This window comes from Rosa rugosa, chromosome 6, assembly GCF_958449725.1.
Source record: "Rosa rugosa chromosome 6, drRosRugo1.1, whole genome shotgun sequence".
NCBI classification, from domain to species: Eukaryota; Viridiplantae; Streptophyta; class Magnoliopsida; order Rosales; family Rosaceae; genus Rosa; species Rosa rugosa.
The window spans coordinates 52,103,811-52,121,280 of NC_084825.1; the positions used below are offsets into that span (position 1 = coordinate 52,103,811).

The 17,470-nt window shown below is 38.7% G+C and overlaps 2 protein-coding genes and 2 long non-coding RNA genes across 5 annotated transcripts; 3 read left to right on the forward strand and 1 right to left on the reverse strand.

Moving 5' to 3' along the window:
- Positions 1-2,709: 2,709 nt before the first annotated feature.
- Positions 2,710-5,394, reverse strand: LOC133713349 (uncharacterized). Of its 2 annotated transcripts, none has more exons than XR_009847943.1 (6): positions 4,914-5,394; positions 4,734-4,829; positions 3,664-3,931; positions 3,369-3,577; positions 3,099-3,175; positions 2,710-2,926 (listed from the first exon to the last, which is right to left on the reverse strand). It is a non-coding gene; the product is annotated as an uncharacterized LOC133713349 (long non-coding RNA). The 2 variants fall into 2 exon arrangements; XR_009847942.1 differs by having other exon boundaries at positions 2,711-2,926; positions 3,664-3,869; positions 4,914-5,392.
- A 393-nt stretch (positions 5,395-5,787) lies between these two features.
- LOC133714342 (uncharacterized) lies at positions 5,788-6,614 on the forward strand. Its single transcript, XR_009848603.1, has 4 exons — positions 5,788-5,942; positions 6,040-6,117; positions 6,225-6,290; positions 6,461-6,614. It is a non-coding gene; the product is annotated as an uncharacterized LOC133714342 (long non-coding RNA).
- A 3,741-nt stretch (positions 6,615-10,355) lies between these two features.
- On the forward strand, positions 10,356-13,580 carry LOC133714549 (protein SGT1 homolog B). Its single transcript, XM_062140683.1, has 10 exons — positions 10,356-10,606; positions 10,772-10,841; positions 11,400-11,524; positions 11,671-11,803; positions 11,952-12,048; positions 12,164-12,229; positions 12,493-12,628; positions 12,734-12,819; positions 12,903-13,007; positions 13,246-13,580. The coding sequence occupies exons 1-10, from the start codon at positions 10,447-10,449 to the stop codon at positions 13,351-13,353; spliced, it is 1,086 nt and encodes a 361-aa protein (XP_061996667.1). The 5' UTR covers positions 10,356-10,446; the 3' UTR covers positions 13,354-13,580.
- Positions 13,581-15,281: 1,701 nt separating this feature from the next.
- Positions 15,282-16,922, forward strand: LOC133714548 (UDP-glycosyltransferase 88A1-like). The gene has a single exon (XM_062140682.1). The coding sequence runs from the start codon at positions 15,360-15,362 to the stop codon at positions 16,797-16,799; it is 1,440 nt and encodes a 479-aa protein (XP_061996666.1). The 5' UTR covers positions 15,282-15,359; the 3' UTR covers positions 16,800-16,922.
- The last annotated feature ends 548 nt before the right edge of the window (positions 16,923-17,470 follow it).

Consider the following 17,470-nt stretch of genomic DNA (forward strand, 5'->3'; position numbering starts at 1 on the left):
TCGAATCCCACCAAAAAGAGAATGCTAAAATCTCACCGAAACTAGATGATAGGGCATAGATAACATTATCTATAACCACAACCCTTTTCCAGAAACCATCATGCAAAGCTTCCATAGATTTACTAAGCTTGACTTTATGCCATGTTTCTGTGCCAATATGAAAAGCCACCATCTGACATCCCTTCTCACTAATCATTGAAATTAATATATAACCATAAAGAACGGCATGACCGGATATCTGCGTTTCGACCAGATCCAAATAATAATCTGGATACGGGGGCAACGACTCTCAAGAATCGTTTGTGGGATCATATCGCTCAAATGAATGCTCATCAATGTATGGGAAGCATGTTGGTTCTGCAAGATAATAAAGCATTCCATATGTAGATATAACTGCAGACCATGTCTTGGGTGTTTTGGGCGGAGAGATCTGCTGAGCATCAGAATCTATGTCATTTGTGTCAATGAAAAATGCACCAGTGGGTCTGAAGGGCGACCGATAAGGCCACTTGATTTCATTTACTAAAATGTATATCCTGGAGCTAAACCTCGCACCATGAAATATACAGAGCTTTGGGATCTTCCACCTCTCATTGAAGAACTCCAATACAGGGTCAAGTAGTGGCAGAGTAAATGGGTACGGTCAACACCATTTCCGCCCACAGAATCTTCGTACTCATGTTTCTCAACTTTCTCAAGTTCTATATATCTCATATAGCGCACCAGGGTATTGGGCATTAAAACTCATCACCATAACTTGGGCATTAAAACTCATCACCATAACAAAAACTGATTTAGGTTCGCGCTGGTTCACCATCGCCTCCATGGACAAAGCTGCACAACAACAAGTATATATCTATTGCAAAAGTCAGAATAGATTCTTTCCCCAGTTGAAAGAGATCAAGGTCTTGGACAAAAGGGGCCTTAGTGACATGACTCATGTATATGTAGAGATTTTTTTACAACTAGTAACCCAAACAAATCAGGATTGAGATTGTTTCCTAATTAAACATGGGGATCTTCTCCTAATTAGGATCCTGACTATATACATCTAGGTTTTTTTTAAGTACGGATATACATCTAGGTTGAAGAGCCCTAAAATGCGTGAATCCATTGTTTCCCAGAAATCCCTAATTTAAAATTATTAGAACTCGAAGTCAATAAAAAATCTAGTGGTTAGTCACTTACAGTAGTTTGGAAGGTTTCCACCATTACTAGAATTATGCTCATAGACATCACGTCATTTAAATCAGTTGAGATTGCACGTGATGTAAAATATTCTAACATCGGTTTCTGAAAACCCGATTTCTATTTACATACTTAACATCGGTTGTTACTGTTGACTGATGTCTATATTTTGATTCCAAAATTTTGAAAAAGGCGGAAAGACTAAGTTAAAAACTTTCGGGAACGCGGGAGCAAAATTTTCATTCCCCACACACTTTGTTATTTTTCCTACTTTTACCTTCGCTCACTTTCATCGTTCTCTCTCTCACTCTTGCCCGAAACCCTATCCCTCCCCTCTTTCCTCTCCATCCCTCTCTCCATGGCCACCATCGCCTTCCTCTCCGCTCACTCCCTCTAGTATCTCTCTCTCTCTCATTAACCTCCTCCACCACCTCGCCGGCGCTATCACCTGTACCCGCAAGCTCTCTCTCTCCTCCTTCCTCTCCATCCCTCTTTCCACGGCCACCATCGCCTTCCTTTCCGCTCACTCCCGCTACTATATCTCTCTCTCTCTCTCTCATTAACCTCCTCCACCACCTCGCCGTCGCTATCACTTGTACCCGCAAGCTCTCTCTCTCTCTCTCTCTCTCTAGCTCTCGAGCTCTCTAAGATCTCGGAAGATTTCAATCTGGCAACTCATCCTCTACAACAGGTTTTAATATGAATTAATCGCATTAATGGTGAGTCACTACAACTGAATTCTTTGTTTTCTGTTTGGGTCCTGAGAATTTTGGGGGTTTTCAATTTTAGGGTTTTAATTATAGATGGGTGGAGATTTGGGGATACCTGCGTTCCCTGAAGAAGACTGCATTCTTTAAGAGTGAGATTCGGAGGAGGTTGTTTGTGATAGCAGTACTGATCAATTGTGATTAGTTGTGTTGGTTATTTCATTCCTCTGCCTGGGTTTGATAGAAGGTTGATACCTCAAGATTATCTCAGCTTTGTCGCGGGATCAGTTGGTGAGTAATTGATGCTCATAGTATAGTTAGACTTTGATTTTTGATATCTTATATTCATACATGTTTACTACTTCTTATTGCTAAGTTATTCCTTCTGTCCCTTTCATAAGAGTGAGTTGGGTTTGATGTTAAGTCTGTTATAGGGTCATCCATGTTGTTTATTTGCAGATGACATTACACCAAAATTGGTCTTTTACGGCCCACCATGTGCGCCGTAAAAGCCTATTTACGGCGCACAAAAGCACGCTGTAAAAGCTCGCGCCGTAAAAGACCACATGTCTTTTACGGCGCGCAAAAATGCGTCATAAAAGAACAGTTAACGCGCCGTAAAAGTGGTTCCACAAATGTGACTGAGGTCATTTACGGCCTACATTGCACGCCGTAAAAGACCTCCTATTTAAGGCATACTCCTGCACGCCATAAAAGAGTGACTAAATTCCTATTTAAGGCGCACTATGCGCGCCGTAAATGAGGTCTTTTCAAACAAAAAAAAAAATTTATATTGCTCAAATGTCATATTCGTATTACCCTCATATCATATATATAAGAAGCTGAATGTAAAAGAAACACTTCATAAAATTTTCATCCCTAACAGATGCCACTACATATATCTCTTACACTTAACTAGATAAGACGAGTACAAAATCAAATCTGTAAGACTTAGTATCACACCACTGAAGTCATTCATTTATCCATGCTTTCAGCAAAGGGTTGAAGGTAAAGCTAGCAACAAGCTCATCCTGTAAAGAAAAAATGGTGAACAAGTATTTCAACTATATCAGATTCAAAGATCTTATGTAGTAACAAGTTCACATTCAATAAACTAAAGTTCATATTCAATTTTTATAGATTTTAACTACCAATAAATGCAAAAAAATGAGCAACTGAAATGTAGTACAAGTTTGGATTTACCCTTCTCCAAGCACATGGAACTGCTGAAACATTTGGTGAATCACTACTCCCACTTGCTCTTCATAATATGCATCTCCCTAATATCAAATAGGAGTTCATATTAGAGTAGAATCAGCAGATCAAATGATCCTATACTAAACTGATCATAAGACAAAAACTTCACACATACTATAACATCACTTGATCCTACTAACTATCACCTGGTACACAGAAAAATGACATGAAAAACTATTTGACTTGGAGTAATATATCGATTCAAGGATAGCATACCGCGATACGTATAGCTTCTGGAACATCAGCTTCCGTTCCCATGGTACCGGATTCTAACTCGCATCAAGAAACTTTGCCCATATACTTTGCCTGTGTTTTTATGGTTTGTATTGCTGACAATCTTTATAGAGGGAGGCTTATAGTTCATATCACAATGAGTCTATTGTTGATCATTGGATATGTGTAGTAATCAAGCTCTTTGATAGTAACTGCCAAAATAACAATTTAATTTAGATTAGCAAACAGAAAAGAAGGATAAATCAATGTCCATTAAGAAATAAAGTGTTTCCATTACCTGGTTCGAAGATTTGTGCAAATCTGATCCCAAAGATCCATGATCTCTCTGCCGCGCCATGATCCATGATCCATGATCACAACAACGTACTGCAGCCATTCATCTATCCATGCTTTCGGCAAAGGGTTGAATAAGTAAAGCTGGTCAAATGAATTGTTGAACTAAAGCCATCTGCTCATGTGGTATGTTGTCAAATTTTACATCATCTGCAAGTGAAGCAAATACATGCACGAGTAAATGATTTTGTGATGAGATTCTTCTCCAGTCCCTGTATTTAACAGAAAGTGGAAAGAAGAAAGTGTATTTAACAGAAAGTTCAGGCAAAGAAGAAAACAGAAAACAACCAACAACATCAATTAGAGATATCCAGTACTAGCAAAATCCTTCAGATGATCAAACAATAAGGTGCGGGCATTCTTATCCAAAAAAAGTAAAAAACAATGATATGGTGAATGTGAAAAGAAGCTCCTCAAATACTTGTCAAAAAAAAGTAAAGAAAGTTTCAAAGAGAAAGATCATGTGTGTTTACAACCAGAGAAGGAAAAGGAGAAAAATTCAAGTGGTAAATCCCTGGAAATGCCAAACAAACACTTTCAGAGAGAAATAGACAATCTTCAGAATAGGAGGGGAAATTGTTCACACAACAGGAAATGCAGTGAGCAAGATCACATACCGTTTTTGCATAGATTAGTTGTCGTTCTCAGTTGTGCAAGGACCATTTGTCTCTGCACTCCCAAATTCCCAAACTAACTTAATCCCAGTCATCATCGCGCCAAATCATGACAGATTATATGGTAATTGAACTTGCTATATGATACATTCAGAGACAACTAGGTTCAGAAGATTTGCTATATGATAGATGATATCAGGAAGCGACAGGCATCCTGATACGATCTAATGCTATTGGTCCTTAACATAAATTTGATTACTGCACTTTAATTTTACATGAAGTCATCATATAGTAAGGCAAATAATGACACTCTATGAAACAAAATCAAGACAATATTCATATCAGAAAAGTATAGATCGGAATCACGAAGATGAACGGGCAAAGAGAGAGAAAGGCGTACTCGAGATTTTTTGCGACCGGTTGAGTGAGCTTAGCAGAGAATCCACTGGCAGCCATCCTGTAACTGTAAACCAGAGCCGCCTTGGCAGCCTTTTCACTGTATGTATATTTCAAAATCAATATTAAGCAAATTGATTTCGCAGCAGAGAGAGAGAGAGAGAGAGAGAGATTTGCAGCAGACCTGCCAAGGACGGAGGCTAAAGTTCGGATGTGATAGCTCAGGCTCCTCATCATTTTGCTGCGGCCTCTCAGTGTAGACGATGTGGATAGCCGATCCCGAAGAAGAAGCACAAGAGCCGGAAAAAGGGTCAATATTGGAAAACTAGAGAAACTCTAGAAATCGAGGAACTGAATGTCGAAGAATAAAGGGTTACCGTGTATGATGATCGCTGCAAGGCTATGTCCACTTCGGCGGAATCCAAGTAGGTGAGATGAGAAACCCCAATTTAGTTTGGAGCCAAACGCAAAACCAGAATTTCTTGTCGATTCACCTCAGATCTGAAAGAAACCCCAATTCAGTTTGGGAGATATGAGAGAGAGGTATTCACCCAGATAGCTGGATGATTGGATTAGTTTGAACAAGGATTAAGAGAAGAAGGGGGAGAGAGATGAGAGAGGAAGGGATTGGTGATAGTGTCAGGGTTTGGGTCTGGCGTTTGTTTTGTGAAGCGTGAATTTTTTAGTAAGAGGTCGATTGAGTGGGAGATTAGAATTTAGCCAAAATAAAGTAGGCGGGATCTCAAAATTTGTGTGGCACTTATTTACGGCACACTCCAAAAGAATGCCGTAAATGTAAAGCAACAAAGACCAATTACGGAAGTCTTTTATGGCGTGTTTTGGAACATATTAAAAGCATGCCGTGAAAGACCAACTAGGGAAGTCTTTTATGGCGTGCTTTGGCACATATTAAACGCATGCCGTGAAAGACCAGCTTAGATAAGTCTTTTACGGCGTGCATCTAATGCACGCCGTGAATTAGTATCAATTACGGCGCACATAATATGCACGCCGTAAATTTTAGGCGGTAAAAGCCCAGATTTCTTGTAGTGTGAGCTCGGTGATTTTACAGCAGAGCTTAAAATGTCCTTGTTCCAGCTTGGAATCAGTCCTCAAATTATAGCATCGATTATAATCACTCCTCCCTCTCTCTCTCTCGTATGTGCTTTTCTCTCTTGTCTAATGAACTAGACGAATGCAATAGCTAAACAAGGTTGGTCTGGATGCAGATTTGAGATGTAAAGGAGGTTGATTTTCTTTAATTTTGCCCCAAATTGAGGGTTTTTGACTTGGGTGATTTGATTTTACAGGTTCTATTACAAAAGGCTAGGAACCAGTATAGTTGGAAAGGGTTTGGGGCAATCCCTAATGCTTTACAGGAGCTAAAGGTATTTGATTTTTTACTGTTTATGAAGATTCAGATTTGATATGTTGATTTTTTGTTATACATTTTCTGGGAAATGTGGAACTGATTTTGGGTTTGGTGGTGTAATAGGAAGAGGGTCTGAAAGAGAACTTCAATACTTTCCACGGCAATTTCCAGGGCAATGATGATCCAAAAGTAAGTGGAAGGATTGTTCTTTTAATTGTGAAAATGTGACGTAAGGTTTCTGGTTTGGTTTTGTTTTATTTTTTTAATTGTGAAGTAAGGTTTTTGGTTTGGTTTTTGGTTTTGGTTTTGGTTCTGTGAAGTAAGGATTGTTCTTTTAATTGTTGTTTCTTGTTTTGCAGTGTTTGCAGGGTTCAGATGATGAGGAAGGTGATGAGAGTGGTCATGCAATCGGGAGTCAGAATGAGAACCCCAGTGTCAATCCCAAATCTTCAGGAAACTCGAAAAATGGTAAATCTTTATTGTTAGTGCTTTGAATTTTGAGTCTGAAATTATCTGAGAAAACGGAATGTAAAAAGATGTTGATTTTGTTTGGTACCATTATATGGTTCATTTGAAGAACATAACAGGGGATTATTACAAAGAGTGATTAGTTAACTCTGTGTGTATGTTGTCTAAATTATAAGGACTCTCAACACCTGTTAATTAAACTTTAAAGGGTTCATTTTCAAGACCATGTCACTTTGGCCCATGTGTCTTTTGCATCCCACCACAAGCCACCGACTATTTGTTCACACACATTTATACTATTTTGAACATTTCTTCTACTACACTATTACTGTGATTGCTCTCTTTTTTTCATATTCCTTACTTCCGTATCTCAATTGCCAACACATTTTTCCTTATACTTTTAGATTCAGTATATATAGCTTGCTAGCTTAGCTAGAGAGAAACATTAAGTCTTAGTTCCTAAGTTGACAACTTCACTACACACACAAACTGATCAAACTAGAAGAATGCTAGCCATGTTAGCATTCTTCTAGTTTGTCCCCTGGGTAGTGGTAAAATTGACAATAGCATTCTGCTGCCTATCAATGTTACTGCAGATCACTATCTTCTTTTTTATTTTCCTAGCCAAATATGGAACTATTCTTTCTTTACTCCAACGCCAAGAATATTATCATGAAACTCATAAAGAAGTTAAACCTCAGGGTATGATTATATTCTTCTTTTGTGATATTGTTGCTTTGACCATTCACCATGACCATGAATAATTGATGTGCCTTCTGCTCTTCATTTGGTTGGCTTCTTGATTTTCTGCAGTTGGCTGCAGTGCATTTAGTTGACGCCCTCTTCTGTCGGATTGGATTGTTTACTTAATTCTATTTTGTCATTCAATTGTGAACAATAATTTTTTTTATTATCAGCAGGTAAATTATATCACTTCGTTGACATGCAATGTATCATATGGTCCTACAGTGCAATCAATATGAACTGTGATCAAGTCTATTATTGCCTGCAGAACACTTAATTACCAGCAATATTTGGCTGCCAAAGAGTTGAAGAAGCAATCTTGGAGATACCATAGGAAATACAACGTACACTTGGTTTCAACGACACGAAGAGCCAAAAGTTGCTACTGATGAATATGAATAGGGTACATATGTGTACTTTGATTTCCATATTGCCAATGATGATCTACAACATGGATGGTACGATTTAGAGTTTGTATTTGAGATTTCGGAATTCATTTGTGCTTCTTGAATTTGGATCCGTATGAGTGATGAATTTCATGTTCTAGTTTTTTTAAATTCAATGCGATGCACTGCCCTCTTCAATTCTGTTGGTTTGTTTGAAATGTGTGTTTGATGAGATTGCCTCAAGTACGCACAACAGATCGATATTCAGGATCATATATGTAAAAGATCAATCTTATAGATCCCTTGGATTGCATGCCAAGGAAAACGAAGTCAGTTGACAGATTAAAAATCAGTATCAAAATGAAAATCGATGTCTTATGATTATCTTTAAATCGAATTGTGTCCATAGAACCAATGTACTCAAAACCAGTGCACTGGTTTATACATCGATTTATGTTTCATTGTGCACTGGTTTATACATCGATTTATGTTTCGGAAGCGATGTGCGTTGTTGTCGTGGACATCGGTTGGCGATCGATGTCTGATTTTTTTGATCTTTCTCTACACCCACTAAGACATCGGTCGAATTTTTGTTTCACATCGGTTCTGGACTGATGTATATGAACAAAATTCTAGTAGTGCACTATTCCTTAGCTTGACCTCATCGTTTCCAAATTTAGAGATTCACTCAGTCTTGGTTCAATACTCTCTATGATGAACACATCCTCTCTTTGTGCTTTTTTCCTTTTGATTTCTCTCGAAAAGAACAAGAAAAAAAAAATTCTCTACCTCTCCCTTAAGGTATGTGTTAGGGTTTTGGCCCTAACTACTGGAAATCACAGATAAAGCTAAAGAGAAAATGAGAGGCTAAGCAACAGCAAGTAAAATTTGTATTATCTTCGATGCATTTCTCTACAAGATAACGACCTATATAGCTAAACGTTGCTGTATAACGACCTATATAGCTAAACGTTCAGACCAAAAAAAAAACTAAACGTTGCCATGACCGACACGTGTCACCACCACACAGGTGACCAATACAACCCAAGATTCTTCTACGAGGACTACCCAAAAGAACCACTAAATGAAACGATGCGTTCCAAGTGCAACGCAAAGGTTAAAGTAAAATAGTAAATAACAATAACTCTTATCCGATGTTGACATTCATAACAGTATGTCTTAAATTTTTTTTCTTTGGCAACAATTGGAATGACGAAAATGCTCAGCACTTGAGGTTAAATTGACGGAAATATTTAATGGAAAGTCTAAATATTAACGGTAGAGTGTAAATCGGCAACAATTAAAAAAGTGAGGTGTAAATAATCAAAATTAAATATTTCAGAAGTGTAAATCGGCAGCTATAAAAAAAAGTCATGAGTAATTTAGCTATTTTTCCTATATATTTATACAAGACCTGCTCACCGAAAGGGACAGTTTTTAAGGGACTGTGAGAGACAAGTGAATCTGACGACTGAAAACAAATGCACAGTTTTAAGTTGTTATAATTTCTGCTTTTATATTTAATACATGTGATTGAAATACATTTGTCCCTCACAGTCTCTTAAAACTGTCCCTTAGGTGAGCAAATCTGATATTTATACGTATATATACGGCTAGTAATGGTTGTAAAATCACTACAGTAGTTTCTCATGGCAATTTCTTTTTTTTAGCAAAGGGGATGTAAATCCATTCAAAGTGAATAGTAGGAGACATTACAACTATGACTCACCCGGACAACTGAGTTATGCCATAAATGAGCCATAAACAAAAGATTTAAAGCAAAATCCTAAGACTAATCAAACATAATGTACCTGCATTCATTTTCATTGAAACCTATAGATACCATCTAATTAATAAATGGACGCTCCGTAGGAAGCTAGCTATCTCTATCTTGCTATCTAGGGGTATTTTTAATTATTGCTCTTGGTGCATTTTCATTCTTGCACGTACACTAACGCTTTTGTGGAATATATCAAAGTAGAAACATGGAAGGATCGAAGAAAAGGATAAGGAACTTGCCTTCCTCCAAACGTTAAGTTTCTCTATAAAGCATATATAATTACAAAGCAACAACAGACGTTTAATTAACCACTATTTCAAAAAAAAAAAAAACGAATAGTTCTTTAGCATATATCTCAAGAAAAGAAGTTGCACAAAATCATTAAAAAGGGCCATGCACAAACGTAAATAGTCTGTTATCCCAAACCTTAACGGATACGACCGTAACAACGTTTCATAACACATCCCAAGTATTTTTTTCCCGAATGAAAAGATAAAAATGCGAGTCAAGTGTAAAACGTACTTACAATAAACATTTAAGTGCGATTCAATCATTTACCGACAATTGACAAAGTAGATAAATAATCTAACCATAGATGAATGTGACTATAATGAAAAGGTCTGATAAGACACTATCAAGTTGTAAAAGACTCATATAATATGAAATCACCAGAGCAATGAATGGCACAACACTGAGTAATAACAAGGAAATGGGACAAATTAACATATTATATTAAAGAAACTAGTTCAAAAGCGGGCCGGGCTGAAGTCCAACATCAGATACCGGGAAAGCCCAAAGATTACGAAAATTCGAAGAATTATCCAAGTCTTTTCCCTACTGAGTCTTATGATTAGCAAATATATTTACTCTCTATTGCCACCATCACACCACCACAAGTCAGTCAATCAGTCTCTCTCTCTCTATACTTTCTAGACCCTTCTACTTCCTCCATCTCCCAAAGTCTTCCATGGCTTCCGATCTCGAAAAGCAGGTCAAGGAGGCCTTCATGGACGACCACTTCGAGCTCGCCGTTGACCTCTACACCCAGGCCATCGCCGTCGATCCCAACAACCCCGAGCTCTACTCCGACCGCGCTCAGGCCAACATCAAGGCCAAAAATTTCACAGGTAAACAACCCCTTCTCTCTCTCTCTTCTGCAATTTCCGACGACTTTTCTTCTTCGTCGTCGTCTTCTTGTTTCGTTTCTGAGACCTGAAATTGAAGGAATTGAATTGCGTTTTTTTATTTTTATTTATTTATGTGAGCTGACCGGTTTGGGGTTTTTGGTTCAGAGGCAGTTGCGGATGCGAACAAGGCGATTGAATTGGACGAGTCTTTGTACAAGGCCTACTTGCGCAAGGGGTGAGTACTCTGTGCTACGCAGACTTATGATTCCAGTGTTTCTTGCTGTTTATAATGTGGATTCTGAAGGTTTCGGTTTGAAGTTTTAGACTCTGATTACGGATTGCTATTTCGTGTTCGTAGTGGTGATTGGATTGCTTGTAACTGTGAACTAGAACAGTCTATAAAAGGATCGTCTCTATTGATTACGTTGCGCCATTGAATTGTGTTAAATTGTTTTTTAAGTATTGGTCAGCACTTACATGGAAGTGGAAATTAAGTACTGCATTTATTGGCTCTTTGCTAGAATTGCTTGTAGTGGTGATTGGATTGCTTGTAAATGCTAATTAGAACAGTCTATAAAAAGTTCGTCTCTGTTTGTTATGTTGCATCATTGAATTGTGTTAAACTGTTAAGTATTGGTCAGTGTTTACATGGAAATGGAAATTAAGTACTGCATGTATCGGCTGTCTGCTAGAAAAGTTCTGAATTTGATACATGCCGTTTTCGATGTCGTGGCCTTGACTTGTGCTGTTTATGTAGTTAGTGATGGCTTTCTCTTTTTGTTTGTGTTACAAGAATTGCCTGCCTGGAGCTCGAGGAATATCAGACTGCAAAGGCAGCATTGGAACTTGGTGCTTCTCTGGCTCCAGAGGAACCTAGATTCGCTAAACTGATAAAAGAGTGTGATGAGCTCATAGCAGGTGCGCTGTTAGTTTGCGACAAGCTTTTCTCTATAAGATAGTTAGCTCTGTTCTGTTAATTTGGTTTTGGTAATGTAGGAAATAACTCTTTGATTTGTAAGTTACGTTCCTTTTGTCTTATGGAGTACTGTTTCTTGTCCAATCAGAGGAAAATAACGAGCTACCAAAGCAACCAATGGAAACAACCACTACAGAGAGTGTTACAGCCGCAAAAGATGTTGAGCCTGTGAACCTGCCTTCCGATCAGGTGACAGTAGCACCTGTCAAACCAAAATACAGGTCAGTCATTACAGCAGAATGATCACCAATTATTGTATTGGCAATATCAAATTTTTGTTTTCTAGGTTGTTCTGGATTGTGCATTATGATGTTTTGAATTTAGTTAGATTAGAACCCTGGTCACTCAGATTCATGGTTTGTATTTCAGGCATGAATTCTACCAGACGCCTGATGAAGTGGTTTTGACTATATTTGCAAAGGGCATACCAGCCAAAGATGTTGCTGTTGAATTTGGTGAACAAATAGTATGCTTCTTGCCTATTATTTTCTGAACACTACATGCCTAAATTAATTTTTTTTTTCGGGTCTCTTTGTACAAGTTTTATGCCTGCATGATTTACTTGTGTTGGCTGTTTGCAGTTAAGTGTCAGCATTGATGTTCCTGGTGAAGATACATATCATTTTCAGCCTCGCCTGTTTGGGAAGGTATTGCATCTATTTATGGTGCTGAAGAATCTTCTTTGTTAACGATGTCATGTATATATAGAGAATTCTCTAGAGTACCCTTTCTTGTTTTCTCCATTTTATGTAAGAAATGAGTGGCACAAAGTATCCTTTGCCTTTACTCTAGCCTAAGCAACTGTTATACCCTTCAGCCATTTGCTAGGTTTATATATGCATTAGGAAAGGCATAGCCTTACACTTTTGGATGAGAAATTAATCCTTGGGATTTTGTTTTTTGGAAACAGATCATTCCTGAAAAGTGCAGATTTGATGTTTTGTCTACCAAGGTTGAAATTCGCCTGGCCAAAGCTGAAGCCATACAGTGGACATCTCTTGAGTTCAGCAAGGATAACCCTTTTCCTCTAAAGGTCAATGCCTCAGGTACATTAATATTCCTATAACCAGTGGCCATGTTTTTTGTGGTCCACTCATTATCGGTTCCAATTTTATGTAAAATTGGTGCTAATTAGATGTAACTGCTCACAGTTATTGGAGCCCAAAGGCCATCTTACCCATCCTCCAAACCAAAGCGGGTAGATTGGGACAAGCTTGAAGCCGACGTGAAGAAGGAGGTTTGCTTTTTATCCTAGTTGATTTTCCATTTGTCTCTTAACCTAATTGATTTGGGTAAATATTCTGTGTGCTCTGCTTCCAGGAGAAAGATGAGAAGCTTGATGGCGATGCAGCTTTGAACAAATTTTTCCAAGACATATACAAGGATGCTGATGAGGACACAAGAAGGGCCATGAGAAAATCTTTTGTAAGACACTCCTTTCTAGTGTTTGATACCGAAATGGAAACTCTTCATTGTTGTAAAATTTTTAGTTGTGATTTGAAGGTTGCCATGAAAATATCTTTTGTAAGACACTCCTTTCTAGTGTTTGATACCACAATAGAAACTATAATCTGGTGGAAGTACTAGTAATGATTTGAAGGTTGCCTTGAAAATTTGAAACCAACAAAATTGCATCCTAATATGTGTTTTCAAACTGTACCAGGTGGAGTCAAATGGGACGGTGCTTTCTACAAATTGGAAAGAAGTGGGCAACAAGAAGGTCGAGGGAAGTGCCCCTGATGGTATGGAGATGAAGAAATGGGAGTACTAAGCTCTTACTCAAGTTGGACAGTGATGTAACCTATTTGGAGTGCCTTTTGTTTTGGTGGACGCTGTTTAGTTTTTTCTTTTTCAGTTAGTGTCTATTCTTTTGCCGATGGTCACCTAGGTTGGTTTTTGCGTTTTGTCTTTCGTGTTTTGTTATGTACTCGGTACTCTCAAAGCCGAACTCATCTGGAACAAGTTTCAAGTGTCTAATAGTACCTCTATGTTCCTGAATGTCTTGGTGATCTGAATCTTTGTCTTGCTTAGTTCTGCTTGTGAGCGTATGCATGGATGGTCTAAACTGCTTTGTGAAACCTTCTTCTGATGAGTGAAAAAAAGAATTATAGAAACAGTACGCGAAGGTTTTCATACTGAATTGAACCACCGGTCTGTGCCTGAATTTATGGGGCATTCAACACCGAGTAGAAAAAACTCTTCCAGAGGCACTGAGGTTGCCGAAGAACTTGAATTCTCGGTTAGTGAGGCCCGGTCCAAAATCCAAGTATATGTGACATGTCCAGTATTCTATGTTTTGGTTTTAAAAAAAACCCATCTTTGGTTCGCGTTAGCTGCTTCGTTGAAAAAAGAGAGAAAATAAGCAAAGATAAGCAAATCGCTGCCGCCGGCGACTGTGCCGGAGAACAACGGAAACAAGATGTCAGCTCACTGTCAAGATGGACCCCACTGTGTATGAAGTCTCCTCCTCAATCTTCTTCTGCTGCCAATTTTTTCCTCCTTGCTGATCTTGAAAATAATTATCTTTTTGGCGGAGTGTGGAGAAACGGAACCTAGGTGGTGCCCCAGTTGCCTGGTCAAGGCTGCTGTTATTTTCAGTGTTGGGACTTGGGAGCAATGAGTCCAACTTTAGATTCACGCAAACCCCTTCTGGTTTGAACGTTAGCTTCCTTTATCATCATCTGTAATACCTATGCTAAGTTACTGTGTATAGTACTGTCAAATTAGGTGAAAAATTGAAATGAAAAACTTTGGATGCTAAATTTTGTACCCAATGTGTAGTTGCTTGCTTCTAAAAAAGGCGAAGCACATAAAAAAAAGGCGAAAGAGCATGTCAAAGTACCGTGTCTGTTACTTCATTTTGAAAAGACGAAATTACTAATTTAGTATTGTATAAAAAAAAAAATTACTAATTTAGTTCCCGGCTTGGTTTTTAGAATTTTACAGTGAGAAATGCTCTGATGTTATCACTGGTGTCGTTAGGTGTATTGTGGCATGTAATATCCATATTTGCTCCGATAAGTTTGTTCGGTGTAATATAGAAGCATATGTTGGTATACTACTGGAAATGACAAGCGGTACCGGATATAGTAAAACAGTTGGTTGCTAGTAATAACACTACAATCTCACAGCAAGATGATCACCACATGCACTAGCCTAGAGGAGACAACTCGTGCACTGAATTGTACAAGAAACCAGTTTTGTTGCTATATGATCTATTGTACATTAGACAACTCCTTCGGATAGCACATGTGATCTATTGTCTAGTAGTAGCTAGGTCTTCATCAATTGTTGTATAAATAGCATCCTACTGTATATGAACTGATGAACACGTACATTAAGCAAATATACAAGAGTTATTACCTTAATCTTCTCTGTTTTCAAAGTCTTTCTCTTGTCAATTTTCTTCTGCTAGGTGTCATGTTTTTCCTAACAATGTCGTATTAGCTTTGCAGAAGCTGCAGAAATGCAACGATAATGTTGTAATCGTTTAGGATAAGTTTGCCTGTTATGTTCATTATAACGTGGTCCTGCAATCTCCATGGTTTTCAAGAAAACACAGCACACTAACCCGGACCTACCGTAAACTTTACTTCCCGTTTTGAAATTTTATGGTCCATGTATTGCATAAACATGTGGACCGACCTTAGATGGTACCCTGATGGAGACAGGTTCATCATAGACATCAAAACAAGTTATAACACCCTCATTTATACTGGTTATGCTTCAAAGAAAGAGGTGTAATTCATCGGCCACCAGCAAAGACAGAATAGAGCTATGGATGCTATTCAGGCTATAGTTTTATACCCATCACCACCTATAGGCCACTTGGTTTCTATGGTAGAGTTAGGCAAACTCATACTTACTCACCATCCTTCACTAAGCATCCACATAATCCTTGCCACCCCACCTTACAGAGCCGATGATACCGCCCCATACATTGCCTCTGTGTCTGCCACTACATCCTCCATCATCTTTCACCGCCTCCCCACTGTCTCTCTCCCTCCCTCTATCACTTCCGGCACACGCAACCATGAAACCCTAACCTTTGAAGTTCTCCGCCTCAACAACCCTCACGTCCACCAAGCCCTCCTTTCCATCTCCAACAGCTTCACTGTCCAAGCTTTTATCATGGACTTCTTCTGCGGTCTCGGACTTTCTGTTGCTACTGATCTGAACATCCCAGGTTACTTTTACTTAACATCTGGTGCAGGGTTCCTAGCCTCCTTCCTTTACCTTCCTACTATTCACAAAAACACTGACAAGAGCCTTAAAGACCTTGACACCCTTATCTGTATTCCAGGAGTACCACCAGTACATTCCTTAGATATGCCGAAACCATTTCTTGAACGCAATGACAAGGCTTATGAATGCTTCCTAGATAACTCAACCCACTCGACCAGATCAGCTGGGATTATCATAAACACTTTTGAATCACTTGAACCTAGAACTATCAGAGCACTATCAGATGGACTATGCTTGCCTGATGATATTACCATGCCGCCCATCTACTGCATAGGACCGTTAATCATTTCTCAAAGAGGTGGAGGCCGGGCTGATGTGCCTGAGTGTTTGACGTGGCTGGATTCACAGCCAAGTGGAAGTGTGGTCTTCCTTTGTTTTGGAAGCTTAGGATTGTTTACAAAGGAGCAGTTGGAGGAGATAGCTGTGGGGTTAGAGAGGAGTGGCCAAAGGTTCTTGTGGGTTGTTCGTAATCCACCTTCTCATAATCAAAGCGTGGCTATTGCAGGCCAAGTGGATCCGGATTTGGATTATTTGCTTCCAGATGGTTTTTTGGATAGAACCAAGGATAGGGGTCTTGTGGTGAAGTCATGGGCGCCACAAGTAGAAGTTCTGAATCATGATTCAGTAGGCGGATTTGTGTGTCACTGTGGGTGGAACTCAATTTTGGAGGCGGTGTGTGCTGGGGTGCCAATGTTGGCTTGGCCACTCTATGCAGAGCAGAGATTAAATAGGGTTGTTTTGGTTGAGGAAATAAAGATTGCTCTGCCGGTGAACGAATCAAAAAGCGGGTTTGTGAGTGCAAATGAGGTTGAGAATCGAGTTAGAGAGTTGATGAACTCGGAGGAAGGAGAGTCAATCAGGAAGAAGATTGAGGTTCTGAGAAGTGAAGCAAATGCTGCGGTGAGTGAAGGCGGAACATCTAATGTCGCATTAGTTAAATTGGTTGAATCATGGAATCAAGGCATGGTCTAGTTTAACCAAGTTTATTACTTAGAACTGTTCTTGATATTTGTTTTCAAACTAAATAAAACCGAGTCCCCTTTGGAAATGTTGTAGTGTGATCGGTGGGAGATGAGTCTTGTTCAAGTTTATTGAGTTGGCCTCCTGATAGGCTATTTCTATACACCTAAATAGATGCAGAAAAATGCCTATAATTTAACCCTACAAGAATGTCAAAAATAGTATAGGTAAGTAGGGATCGTTCCCGCAAGAGATGTGATTAGATCACTAATCTAAAGGCTCAAAACAAAATAAACCTAAACTGTCCAGCTATAAAGATCTGACTGGCAGACAACTCTAAACTACTCTAAATGTCACGAAAGTTTACAGACAGACTCTAGACATGATAAACTAACTACAGACAAAGTTTGATAATTTTTGAAGGTGTTTTGGTTGACGAACTAATTAAATAAAAACGAAACACTAAATGACTCCGAAAATAAAAAGACTTGATTCAGGGTTTTGAAAATCAAAGATAAAACAAGTTAGAGGAATTGCATCCACCACCAATCAATCAAGTAAACTAATCATGTTCAACCTAATTTCATTTATCTATGGATGAAGATGCTCAAGTTAACCCAACGCCTGAATTAACCTATTGTTTTTCCTTAGTTGTATGCTAGGTGAGAGGCGCTCTACACCTA